This window comes from Mytilus californianus, unplaced genomic scaffold (assembly GCF_021869535.1).
Source record: "Mytilus californianus isolate M0D057914Y unplaced genomic scaffold, xbMytCali1.0.p SCAF_5, whole genome shotgun sequence".
Taxonomy (NCBI): domain Eukaryota; kingdom Metazoa; phylum Mollusca; class Bivalvia; order Mytilida; family Mytilidae; genus Mytilus; species Mytilus californianus.
The window spans coordinates 79,939,877-79,954,154 of record NW_026262701.1 but is presented as its reverse complement, the minus strand read 5'-3'; the positions used below and the strand labels follow the sequence as shown (position 1 = coordinate 79,954,154).

At 34.3% G+C, this 14,278-nt stretch overlaps 1 protein-coding gene across 2 annotated transcripts in view; it reads left to right on the top strand.

The window, feature by feature from the left end:
- The window catches only part of LOC127703099 (uncharacterized), a 31,970-nt gene extending 18,320 nt beyond the window's left edge, over positions 1 to 13,650 (top strand). For both annotated transcript variants that reach the window (XM_052207526.1, XM_052207528.1), the window contains 7 exons: positions 1,217 to 1,341; positions 2,481 to 2,648; positions 3,157 to 3,366; positions 6,111 to 6,208; positions 7,281 to 7,446; positions 12,156 to 12,307; positions 12,787 to 13,650. In XM_052207526.1, coding sequence (XP_052063486.1) covers positions 1,217 to 1,341; positions 2,481 to 2,648; positions 3,157 to 3,366; positions 6,111 to 6,208; positions 7,281 to 7,446; positions 12,156 to 12,307; positions 12,787 to 13,570 — 1,703 coding nt within the window. In that variant the 3' untranslated portion in view covers positions 13,571 to 13,650. The remainder of the gene's footprint in view (positions 1 to 1,216; positions 1,342 to 2,480; positions 2,649 to 3,156; positions 3,367 to 6,110; positions 6,209 to 7,280; positions 7,447 to 12,155; positions 12,308 to 12,786) is intronic.
- Positions 13,651 to 14,278: the final 628 nt, after the last annotated feature.

Below are 14,278 nucleotides of genomic sequence, written 5' to 3'. Positions count from 1 at the left end.
GGATATAGGGGTAAAAGAATGTTGGGATGTGGGGTATAGGGGGTAAATGAATGTTGGGATGTGGGATAAAGGGGATAAAAGAATGTTGGGATGTGGGATATAGGGGTAAAAGAAGTTGGGATGTGGGGTATAGGGGGTAAAAGAATGTTGGAATGTGGGATAAAGGGGATAAAAGAATGTTGGGATATGGGATAAAGGGGATAAAAGAATGTTGGGATGTGGGATAAAGGGGTAAAAGAATGTTGGGATGTGGGGTATAGGGGGTAAATGAATGTTGGGATGTGGGATAAAGGGGATAAAAGAATGTTGGGATGTGGGATATAGGGGTAAAAGAAGTTGGGATGTGGGGTATAGGGGGTAAAAGAATGTTGGAATGTGGGATAAAGGGGATAAAAGAATGTTGGGATATGGGATAAAGGGGATAAAAGAATGTTGGGATGTGGGATATAGGGGTAAAAGAATGTTGGGATGTGGGGTATAGGGGGTAAATGAATGTTGGGATATGGGATAAAGGGGATAAAAGAATGTTGGGATGTGGGATAAAGGGGATAAAAGAATGTTGGGATGTGGGGTATAGGGGGTAAAAGAATGTTGGAATGTGGGATAAAGGGGATAAAAGAATGTTGGGATGTGGGATAAAGGGGTAAAAGAATGTTGGGATATGGGGTATAGGGGGTAAATGAATGTTGGGATATGGGATAAAGGGGATAAAAGAATGTTGGGATCTGGGGTATAGGGGGTAAATGAATGTTGGGATATGGGATAAAGGGGATAAAAGAATGTTGGGATGTGGGGTATAGGGGGTAAATGAATGTTGGGATATGGGATAAAGGGGATAAAAGAATGTTGGGATGTGGGATATAGGGGTAAAAGAATGTTGGGATGTGGGGTATAGGGGGTAAAAGAATGTTGGAATGTGGGATATAGGGGGTAAAAGAATGTTGGGATGTGGGGTATAGAAGCTTATAAAAATTGGGGATGTGGGATATAGGGGTTGAAAAAAGGGAAAAAAATTGTAAGTGGGAAAAACTGCAAACAAAAGCGAGATTTGGGAAATGAGCATCCACGTGTCATCCCTTTCAAATATTTCTCGCTCTTATTGCTTTTTTTGTGACAACATTTTGCTTTGCGTCTTATTCATATACTCCTTTTTGCAAATAGAGAAACCCATGTTCATGTTATCAAACAAATCTTATGTTCGATTTCTTTATATTAGGTGCAACAAAAATATCTGGACATACGTATGTGAATACCCGACTTAGTCAGAGATTACACAGTAACAGCCTAGCTATCAGTCCTCTCGATTTAACAGCACAAGATAAACCTAGAATCCTCAAAAGGGTAACTTTTGTACAGGTTATATTTGATATTTTCCTGATAATTCTTACAGTAAATGACAATATTAACAATTTTAACATTTGAATTTATCATAAGTGGTTGTTTTAAAACAAGTTTAAATGTTATAGATCCAAACGGATATTTATTTTAAACGCTGCGTCAGTATACCACTGGATGAACTTAAGTCCTTTCGGGGGCCTTTTATAGTTTACTACGCGGTATGAGTTCGCTCATTGTTGAAGGCCTATAATAACTTACCTTCTACATCATTTTGTCTCTTGTGTCATTGGCAATCATACCACATCTTTTTACATTTACCTTATTGTTCCTTATAGATACATACAGCAGCATATTTAAAATTTGGTAACAATATTGTTAATGTTTACCAAGAAGAAGTAAACGAACTTAGGCTAGTAAACATCTTTGTTGCTTTTCGACTTTTTTTATGTGAAAATAGAAGACGGCGATCTATATTTCACAATTTTGTGCATTTGTCTTTCTAAATTTTCATGCCCCACCTAGGGGCATTATGTTTTTCGGTCTGTGCGTCCGTTCGTCCGTCCGTCCGTCCGTTCGTTCGTTCGTTCGTCCGTCTGTCCCGCTTCAGGTTAAAGATTTTGGTTAAAGTTTTTGGTCAAGGTAGTTTATTTTGATGGAGTTGAAGTCCAATCAACTTGAAACTTAGTACACATGTTTCCTGTGATATGATCTTTCTAATTTTAATGTCAAATTAGAGTTTTGACCCCAATTTCACGGTCCACTTAACATAGAAAATGATAGTGCGAGTGGGGCATCCATGTACTATGGACATATTCTTGTTAGATGGTAAATGAATATGACGAAGAAACAAGACACACATCTTTATTAAGGTAGGGAGGGGGAGCAGCTTGATCTTTTATATCTAAAACCCAGATACAATGTATGATGAGACAAAAGGAGCACAAATTAAGAAATAATAAATAAATGCCAGTTTCTTTGTTTAAATTATAATTAAAATAAAAATAAAAACACAAAAAATAAACAAGCACATCTGACTAACAACAAACATATTTGGCGTGGCAAAGTATACATTTAGCGATATTCCGAGATAAATAATGTAAATTTGATTAAATAATATACTGACCATATTTTACTCTTTCTAGTTTGGATTTCTAGACATAAGAGAACCAGTGACATTAAAATTTCTTCGAATTTTACCAAATATTGACGAGGAAACCTATAAAGAAGTTTTGTGTTTATATGATTCCCCAGAAAGGCATTTATCACAAACAGGCCAGAGAATGCAGGAACAGAACTTTCCATTTTATTTGGTAAGTTATCGTACGGTGTTTTTCTTATTTTTATGAGAAAGCAGTAACTTTTAAAGATACACATGTAAGTCAATCTTTTAAATTTGTATTGAAAAAAGATAGCAGCTTCAATTCTAAAACACAGAAATGACCGTCAAATAATGTTTCAGTTATAGGCCTTGTTCTAGTCATTAAGGGTCCAACAGTATCAAATGTACAAAACAAGGACTTTGATATGTTGTTCCAAATATCCGTTGTTTTCTGGAATTCTATATTCTATTGCATAAGTAGTCATTGTCAACATCACACAATATTCAAAAACTGCATATACTGCTTCTACTATATAAAGTATTTTGATATTTCAATGATAATTTCGAAATGAAATGATATGTATGAGTAAATAATTTTGAAAAAAAGATCGTATACGTATTGTATATGTACTACTACTAGTATATCAAAAACGTACATCTGAGAAACTAAACAATTTTTACTGAAGGTTTATCATCAGTATGTAACTTGTGTCTTACAGAAATACAGGACAGTAAGAGGAAATAACCTATTAGAATTTGCGTTTACACATCCTTTCAAACATCGCCATGGAAATCTAGCAACAACCAAAGACGATTTCATCCACATAGTTGTCAAAATTGCGCATTTTATTTCCGAAATGCATCGCCGACATTTTATTTTAGGAGATCTTTGTGCGGAAAATTTATTTGTTTCTGACGACACCAAGCAGGTAAATAATTTGTTGTGCTTAATTAATGTCCATTAGGATAGGTTTTACGTATTTTACGATGTAGATATTAACGTGTTATTTTTTGACAGATTGAATAAAACCTCTCTTTTTATCTCACCTGGCCTAAAAGGCCAAGTGAGCTTTTCTCATCACTTGGCGTTCGTCGTCCGTCGTCGTCGTCCGTAGTCGTTAACTTTTACAAAAACCTTCTCCTCTGAAACTACTGGACCAAAGGAGAGGGTAAGGGCTAATTTTTGCCTTAAATTTAAAGTACATCTGATGGAAGATTTTTTACATTTTTTAAACATTCAAATGTCTACTTCATTCGATTCAATTAGTTTATGTAAACGATTTCAAATGATTTGGTTATGCAAGACGGTCAAATTCAAGCTTCAATATGAAAAATATATCAAATATGCCATAAAACGTCTCTTTTCAGATGGTTTTTGTCTAAAATGTAAGTGGCTGCATTCGTTTTCAGTCTCAACCTTTATATATGTTATGTATTATCATCAAATACAACATGTATTTAAATATTCAAGACTGAACACAAGTGCGGCCACTTCCACTTTAGACAAAAACCGTCTAAAAATTAGCACAAACGATTACATTGTGGAGATTTCAGTAATTTCACATGAATTATTGATGCTAGTTCCTGATGCATGTGCATTGTATTGTCAAAAATAGCCCCTATTTATGTAACAAAAGTATTCTACTTTCCAATAAATAACTAATAGTTTACGTTTTACACAAATTGTAAAAATGCTATATTTTTGGGCCAAAAAGGGGTCTTACCGGGCCTGCTCCTTTAACCAAACTTGGCCATAATCATCATTAGGGTATTTTGTTTAAAAAATGTGTCCGATGACCCTGCTTGCCAACCAATATGGCCGACATTGCTAAAAATGTTTAGAATGATGAGATCTACATATTGTTTAATTCCTTCAAAACTGTCAGACGAATTCTTATAGGAGTTATTGAACTTAAATGACAAATTTTACCGAATTTTTCATGTTTCCCTTATACCTGAAAAACTATATTAGATAGAGAGAAACTTTATATACCAAAAACGATCAACAAGACAAGATCTACAAATAAGTCCGCATGGTCAAAATCGACAAACGACTCCTTATTAGAGTTATTGCCCTTTAATGACGATTTTTTTAATCATTTTTTTGATAATTATAGATAGAAAGAAACTTAAATAAGCAAAAGTGATTAGCAAGACAAGATCTCCAAAAAATTTTTAATCTTGTAATCATCTGACGACCCCTTATTGGAGTTTGATAATGATTTTTATCGTTTTTGCGTAATACCTGACAAATTGTAATAGATAGATAGGAACTTAGAATAGAAAAAATGATCAGCAAGACTTGATCTTCAAATAAGTCAAATAGCCGAAATTGCCAGTCAACTCCTTGTAGGAGTACTTGCTCTTTAATGACGATGTTTACCAATAATTTACGTGTTTGCCTACTATCTTGAAAACTATAAAAGATAGACAGATTGTGTTTTAAGCAAAAAGCAATTAAAATAGAGAGAAAATGTAGGCAGAAAAAATTATCAGCAGTACAAGATCAACAAAAAAAAAAGATTTTTGTCATAAAAACTATTCTAGTCCACAATGTTGGAGATAGTCCATTGTTGAAAATGCTCATAGACCTAGGTGAGCAACACAGGCTCTTTATAGATTCTAGTTACACCTAACACTATTGTTAAAATATTTTAAAGTCAAAGTTTTAATAGTTTTAACAGACGTTTATGTAAAGCATCATTACACCTGTAGATATAAATTAATGCATATCTTCAAATACTTTTAACCTTTTTAAGCTTTAACCGCCATTATACGAAAGAATGTTTTAAAAATGTTCAGAAGGTACAAAAGGCAGAAACAAAAGCGTTTTCTTACAAATTTATACTTATAAAACGATATTTGTTCGTGTTGAACCAATTTAAACATGTAGCTACATAGTTGGTTTTATATTATTTTATTTGTTATCTTGATTTTTCAAGTGGATATATCAATTTTATAAAGGGGAGAAAACACTTTATAAATTTACGAAGCGTTGTTTTGGATTTGGATTTGGCCCCAAAATGACTAGTGTAAAAACCATTCGAATAGGAAAACCAACGGTCTAATCTATATAAAAACGAGAAACGAGAAACACTTATGAACCACATCAACAAACGACAACCACTGAACAACAGGTTCCTGAATTAGGACAGATGCAAACAAATGCAGCGAGTTAAAACGTTTCAACAGGTGCCAACCTTCACCCTAACCTGAAACAATAGTGTAACATCACAACATAGAAAGACACGCTATAAGATATCAATTGAAATGGCTTAACTCAATCAAAAGACATATTAACAAAAACAAGTAAACATACACTGAACGAATAAAATTGATCTATGACACAATGTAAATACAAAATAAATTAAAAAAAACGGGGGAGATGTAAAACAATATCAGAAAGACAACCATAACCTTGGACAAAATGCCGCCAAATAAAATGCCGTACACAAGTAAATAAAAATAATTTTGTTGTAAGGTAAACATGGAGAACGGAAATATTTTTTACAAAATAAATGATTTTGTTGTTCATAGTACGAGAACAGAAGTGAAAATTTATCGTCATACCAAACACTTATCAAAATATGGTATATATTAAAAATAGTGAGACGAGATATAACACTAAATAAGTAAACATTCTATGTAATTAGTGTTTTCTTAATCTTTAAAGGTATTTTTGCCAAGGATTGGAAGAGTGTTATACTTTGAAGAATCTGATGGGATGGAAGATTGTTTACTTGGGTGTATGTATCAAGACAGGCGAAGATGGTAAGTTATGCACTACCTTTATAATTTATAAATAAGTACGTACATCCATGAACTAAAGTTATTGCAATACACATCAAGTGGATAATATTTCAAAATGATAAAAATATGGATAAATACGGTTGTTTTTCTGTTCTGTATTCGAAATTATATAGTTCTTACCTAATATTCTTAATTTGCAAAAGAGATGCATGAATTATCTAATAACAGGTGTGTATAGATATTATAGAACATATTTAAAAGCAAAAATAAAAAAAAAGGTTTGAAAAGATGAGTTAATGAATAAGATAATTCTTCAAAAACTACAATATCAAATATCATGAATTTTAGGAAACAGTAGTTTACCGAAGTTCAAATATCATAAACCGATAAAAAGATACAAATCAAGACAACAAACACAAATTTGATGAGTAATACCGGGTTGGTCGACATGGTAAGCGTCACCTTCTATGCATGCACTACCCGCCATGCGAATCCTCACTCGGTCAAATTTCACAATCGGGAATAGGACACACTCGGTAAAATGACAAATCAGACGTTTATTCTGGTATGTAAAGATCTAAGATCGCGAAAACATGTCCCTAGTGGGATTAGACATAGACACGTTGTATCGGTCGTTCGTAACGTAATAATTGATATATGTATACTCCATACGATGGGGTAAATGGTATGTTACTGCTAAGAAATGACAATTGACAATTGGAAAGTTGAATTCATCACGTTTGTAACGTACTTACTTTTCTCATGTTGCTGCCTTCAATAAAAGATAGGCGAAGGATACCAAAGGGACATTCAAACTCACAAGTCCAAAATAAACTGACAACGCCATGGCTAAAAATAAAAAGACAAACAAACAACAGTACACAAAATACAACATGGAAAACCAAAGACTGAGCAACACAAACCCCACCAAATACTGAGGGTGATCTCAGGTGCTCCGGAAGGGTAAGCAGATCCTGGCACCCGTGTTGTTGCTCATGTTAGTACAAACCATTAAGTTGATCTATGTAGAAGAATTGATCAGTCTGTAATATGCAAAACTATCATGTGACAAACTGTAATTTATGATGAATAGGAATCCAATTGAAGTTCTTCAGCATGGACAATATTCCTACGAAAGTGATATCTATCGCTTTGCCATGACTGTATATGAGTTCTACACTGCATTAAATATACATAGTCATGATCCAATGGCTGATCAACTTAACTGTGCACCATTTGCACACATTGAAAGTGATGTGGTGAGTTTTCTTAAAATAATTGAATAAAACACAATTATTCATTTATGCACATTTATATTTCTGTCACTAAAAGATAAACCCAAAAGGTTACAGATACATTGAAGCCTGGTATCTATGATGAGTTTAGTTACATTGAATAACAAACTCGAAAATAAAGAGGCCGCAGGGGCGTAGCTGCCGTTAGGCACTTAAGGCACTTAAGACACGTGCCTACACATAATTTCTTCGCAAATATTTTTTTTATTAAAAAAAATAATAAACAACGTTATCTGTAGATGCACGCCAGTGAAGTCGTCAAAACTCTTTAATTATCGAATGGCATGTGTACACTAGTCTATCATCCTTAGTGAATGAAGTATTGGATAGAATTGTATGTCATTATACATGTTATATTCCCCCGTATATCGAAACTATAAACTAGAACTTTGGTTCAGATCATTTCACTTATATCGACAAATACTTGAATGAACCTCAACTTAGACACATGATTTTTTTTAATTAGTTGTTGTTGGCTTTGAATTAGCTTTCCACTTGGTCTTTATCCGACCTACAGTAAAACCCTTGCCAAAGTTGGGCGTTCGTGTGGCTGTGCAGGATGTATAAATACGCAGTCACGTCTAGTCAGAATGGGGACGTTAAATCCGATACCTAGTGTAGAGATAATGCCACGCTCTCCGCACGTTAAGAAACTTGCAACAACTCTTTAAGGGTTCGTAGGTGGTCTACTGAAAGGCAAAATTTCTGTTCCTATCCAATAAACCCTCATTTTCCAATACATAGCGTTTCCAAATTTCCACACCATCGTCCTGGACGTACCCTATTACAGGACCTAGCTACCTGTTGTATTTATTGTAAATTTGTTTTTGTCCTGAACATGCATGAACTATTTGCCACTGCAGTTTAGCAATCAATCAATCAACTAGCTTTCAGTAACTTCGAGTACTCTCAGATCTATTATTATTATTATTATTAGCATTTTTAAAGCGCATTATATAATACTACAATTACTCTAAGCGCTTTACATGTTAAAACAAATATACACAAGTTCGTACAAACACGAAACTACAAAGTTAAAAATAGACCAAATTATGTTTAGAAGCATACATCATCAAATCAACTATAAAAAGTTAACACTCTAAAACTTCATCAACTTGGTTAAAAATTAAATAAAAGAATTATTAATGAATAAGTAAAAATTTCAATACTTGTTATCTATTAAATATTTCTAAAATTGGTGATTGCTACTACTATTTTGTATTTAAAAATAAGTTACTAAAAGACATAGGCTTATAATAAAATGTTATATCAAAATATACAGAAACACATCAAATCAGACTAAAATGTACTAAATATTACTTTAGCAAATCAACATCAGTCAAATACAATTAATCACGGTTCCAGGTCTTAACTATAAGCGATCCACAAATGCAACTTTGAATAAATGCGTCTTTAGTCCTTTCTTGAATAGTTCTAGCGATTGTTCATTTCTAAGATTTGTTGGAAGGCTATTCCACAGAGTCCCGGCCGCCACATCAAACCTCCGTTCACCATACATTTTTGTCCGTGCATTTTTTGGCATCTTGATTAAAGCAGCATTTTCAGATCGCAACGATCGTGCTGGTTTGTAAAAATGTATGAGTTCACGCAGATACGCAGGTGCAAGTCCATGCAAGGCTTTGAATGCGTAAAGCAACAGTTTATACTGGCATCGGAATTTAAATGGTAGCCAATGAAGAGTCATAAGTGTTGGAGTTATATGTTCAAACTTCTTTTTGCGGGTTACTAGCCTGGCAGCGGTGTTCTGAACACGCTGAAGTTTGGATAGACTCGAGGCATTCACACCATACATTAAAGCATTACCATAATCAAGTCGCGACGTGACAAGAGAGCATACAAGAGTTTTGCAAGCGTCCTCCTTTATATATGATCGAATCCTTCCTATGTTACGAATCTGATGGAAACAGGATTTGATAATTGCATTGGTGAGTTGCTGCATGCTGAGGGTTTAATCGAGAAAAACTCCTAGATTTCGAACACAGGTAGATTCACTTAGTATAGTTCCATTAAAATTCAGTCGTAACTTAATAAGACTTTTGACTTTGTGTTTTGGAGCAAACACAATCAATTCGGTCTTGTCCTGGCTTAACTTTAACATATTTGTACACATCCAAGTTTTAATATCTTCTGAACAAGCTTCTAGGCGCTCGGTAATGTCATCCCAATTATCTAATGGTTTGATGACTTGATAAATTTGTGTATCATCCGCATAACAGTGGTATGCCATGCCATGCGTCTTACAGATTTCACTAACCGGGTACGAAAACATGGAATAAAGTCACGGTCCAAGCACGGAACCCTGTGGGACACCATATTTCAGAACCATATTGTCGGAGTGAACAGATCCAATGGAGACACATTGCGACCTATTAGTCAAGTAGGAACGAAGCCACGACAAGGCTGTTCCAGATATACCAAAAGTATACTGTAGACGATCGAAAAGAATGTCGTGATCGATCACGTCGAACGCTGCTGAGAGATCCAACATCAGCAATATTACACAAGAGTTGTTGTCGAGTGCGTGTGTAATGTCATGATGAACACGGATCAGTGCTGTTTCAGTTGAATGTCCGGTGCGATATGCTGACTGCATATCGTCATGTAAAGATCAACATGATATGAGATCCAAATCTCGTGTCAACAACTCTCTCGACAACTTTGGATACAAATGACAAATTTGACACAGGGCGGTAATTTTTTAGAACTTCTTTGTCTAGGTTTGCTTTCTTTAGTGAAGGCCGCACAACTGCCTCTTTGAAAGTTGAAGGTACTATCGATTCAGCCAACGACATGTTCACTATGTCCTTAATAACAGGCGCTAAATTGTCTATGCACTCTTTGAGAAGGTGTGTTGGCAAAGGGTCCAGTTCACAAGATTTGGATGGCGCTTTCAGAATAATTTTCTTGACTTCTTCGAGTGTTGCAGGAGGTAGAACATGTAAATGCACGCCCTTGAATTTCTGATCAGCTGATAGATAATTACGAATTCCCGACATTTCGCCGATCGATGCACATAATCCATTTCGAATGGTATCAATTTTTCCAAGAAAAAATTCACAAAACCTATTTGCTAAATCCTTTTCATCGTGAGACGTGTATTGACCATAATTATTCAAATTCCTAAACAGGTAGGGATTTTAAAGTACAGGACATAAGAAAATATAAATTTCTTGAATTTTATTCGATAGGATGAACAGAACAGAACTTCTGCATGAGGCATCGACTGTGTGTGTATGTGTTTGTGTCGCCAGCGGACGGTGAAGGTTTCTTTTAAATGTAGGATCGTCAATATGTACTATCAATTGACGTATATATCAATTATCCTTAATCAGAAAGGAATAGATATGAAAATACTAAACAGGTTGTGTTGCTTAATAAAGGATCATAAAGGGCTACGCTGATCCATGCTGGGCAATGCTTATCGTAAATATTTTTTTTTATATATATTTCCGATTGTGCTGCCGGTTAAATCATCAGTCAGATGTAATTGTAAAATTATGTATATCATAATTTCTTCGAAATTTTTTTCATGTATAATATCATGATAAAATGACCAGTTTTCATGTTTTCTTGTACACAACATTTTGCAAGTAAAATGCTTCGCCCCCTGAACCCCTACCAGGGCTCTGCCCTGGACCTGCTGGGGGCCTTGAGCGACCCCCAGACCCCTTGCCGCACATTATGCCTAGAGTTTATTAGATACCTAGCTACGCCCCTGAGAGGTACAATAAAGAAAAAACTGAAAATAGACTTGGAGAAGCGCACAAACAGTAAATGATCAATAACGGAATTACTGAAATATAAAACATAAACAAGTCAATTCCCCTCACAAACTGGACTGATTATGTTTTCTGGAAGTTATTAAATAATCTTTCTCCGTATACCTATAGCTATTCCCTTGCTCTTTATCCAAAAGGGAGGCGAATGATACCAAAGGGACATTAAACTCATAAGTCAAAAATAAACTGACAACGCCACGGCAAAAAACGAAAAATACCAAAGCTCGTATTGAGCCAGATCTGATAAAATATTAACGGTTATATATCTTAAATTATATTGAAGCTTGTCACCCCATTAGCTGTCTTCTATCTTGTGATTGCAACCATATGTTTTCTTAAATTAAAAATATCGGTGTTGGTGGTTTCAAAGTAGTGTCTGTCAAAATAATCGTGTAAAAGAATTTTCATTGATAATTATAGTATGTAAAAAAATACTTTGATACGATCAAGACAGCAGAAAAACTTTTATGGTTGCCATAACTAAAATAAGCAGGAAATTTTAAAAGCGAATAAAGTCCGAAATGCTATCATGACAAGGAGACACTGTGGAAATGCTAATTTCCAGGAAAGGAGAGATGAATGTTTTTGTATGTCGTTAAAAAATAGAAATTGAGAAGCAGTCATCTAAGATGTTTTTAATTAATCTACTTTATGTGGATAGATTAAATTTCTTTATTTCTGAACTTAACATATTTCAAAAATAATTTATTATCCATAAAGTATAAGATATGCTTCTTAATGGAATGAATATAAAAGTAAAAATCAAAACGTAAAACAAGAATAACTTTTCCTATTTATTATACTGTTTAAATTCCATATTTTGAGTAAGGACAGCATGAATATTTATATTTTCCATTCACTTTTTTATTTCAGCTTTTAGACGTTTTATATAATGGAGCAGTGCCACCAAGACCAAAATTATGCCCTGATTGGTTGTATGGAATATTACTTAAGTGTTGGGATCGGGATAGGACACAGAGACCATCTGCTCTGTGGCTTAAAAATATTATATCACGCCAAATGGGGTAACTAGATGTTTTTTTATTTTTTTTTGTGGTATAAGGTTGGTGTACTCCAAATCTTCTTATATTCATAACTTGATTACAATTTTGTTTCTGATTATATAAAACTCTGCTAAAAAGGAGCCGTAAATGAATACATGGTAAACAAGGAAAAGATATCAAAACCTAACTATGTTATTAAATTTTGATCAATGTTTTTGTTAGAATATTCATTTTCAACTTTATCTTGTTACCTACTAATGCATTATTACTTATGTGCCAAATAAACTTCCCTTAACAGGATTCATAGATAGCAATTACTCAGACACGAACCTAAATATATACCTCGGTATTTAAAAGTTAGTAAGACATTTTGCTGTTAGAAAAGATAAGTTAATATTTCAAACAATCCAAATGTCGTAGCTTACCTGTACAATCTCTTTGAAATACATCTAAAGATTCTAAAAGGTGCATTGATCAAAATAATTATTGCCATTTTGTAGGGATCCTCTCTTAGATATTGACCATTCACTTTTCGATAAACAACTAGATACTGAAATAGCTGATTATGATACTCCAAGACCTGAAATACCTCTTCGTACTAGAAAGATAGACCAACCAACAAATGAACACACATTTCAACCTACTGTATCTGACCAATCAGAGTCTTCGGGATTTATTTTATCAAGAGGTTCAACCGTTTACACACGCAGTGGTAGAAGATCGTCTAGTTATCGTTGTCAAAGCGACTCGTCAACTGTTGGACAAAGAGAGTTTTCATTGCCACAAAGAATTCTCAGTTTGGAAAATCTAACTAGAGATTCCAAGGGACCAATTAGCCATACTTCACAGAATCCGTTGATACATAATCTCCATTATAATACAACACCTCGATCTCCACCTGTTTTCATGGAATCAGAAAGACGACCGTTGGATAGTTATCATGTAAGGAACCAACCATTTCTTTCCTCTGTTTTACCTTTTCAAGGATCTGTACATTTACAAAGACAGGTCGGTTCTGTAATAAATCACAATCCCACATCTAAAACTAGTAGCACCCCGAATGTACCACAACAACAAACGACAATATGGGGGAGAAAACAAGACGTAGAAAATAAACAATCCAAACTGCAAGATCCACAAACTCACAAGAGATTTCAAACATATATTGACGAATTAAATCAGAAATTTTCAACAGTGACAACGACAGGAAATGAACATGAATTAAACGAGGGTGTAGAGAGTAGCGAATCACATTTGTATCTCCAAGCAGTTCAATATGTATGATGTATGCTTTCACAAAACATAAAAGAATATCAGAAGTCAACATGTTCTTTTTGGTGTTCATTAAGAATGTTTCTTATTTACAGACGTATTGTTTCTTTGAAATCATTTTTAAATGATTAGCTTAATTTTGTTTCGCCTCGCGGGGCGTCCTGTTTCCTGTCTTTATAGTAGTTTATTCAACGGCGTCAATAATTTGTTGAATATTGTTTGGTCCCGCTCCCTCAGTCATAGTCTATTGAAATTATTACACGTTTCCATAGTTTGAATGTTAAGTTTGTAATTAGTTCAGTCTGAGGGGAACCACTAAGTTTAACCACTTACGGTAAGTCAATATTATTTAGCATGGAGGTGGATGAGCATTAGTATATCTCATTTCCACAAAGATTATTTGGTCTTTTCCCGTGGCTCATGAGTGATTAACAGTTGAATAGTTTACGTGTACTTATTTATATTTCAACAATTGCATTATTATTTCTGTGTCAACATTTCAAACTTTAATGAATATATTCAACCAGTGGTGTCAATCAGATGTGGATTCTTAAAAATCCTAAAGATCTACTTCTAAATCTTAGATCACAATCTCTGCAATTTTGCAGCAACATTAAAACCTTTGATTTTTCTACGCTTTACACTACTATTCCCCATGCTCAATTGAAAGATCGACTTCACCATCTCATCAAACAGAGCTTTTTCTATAAAAAATGGGAA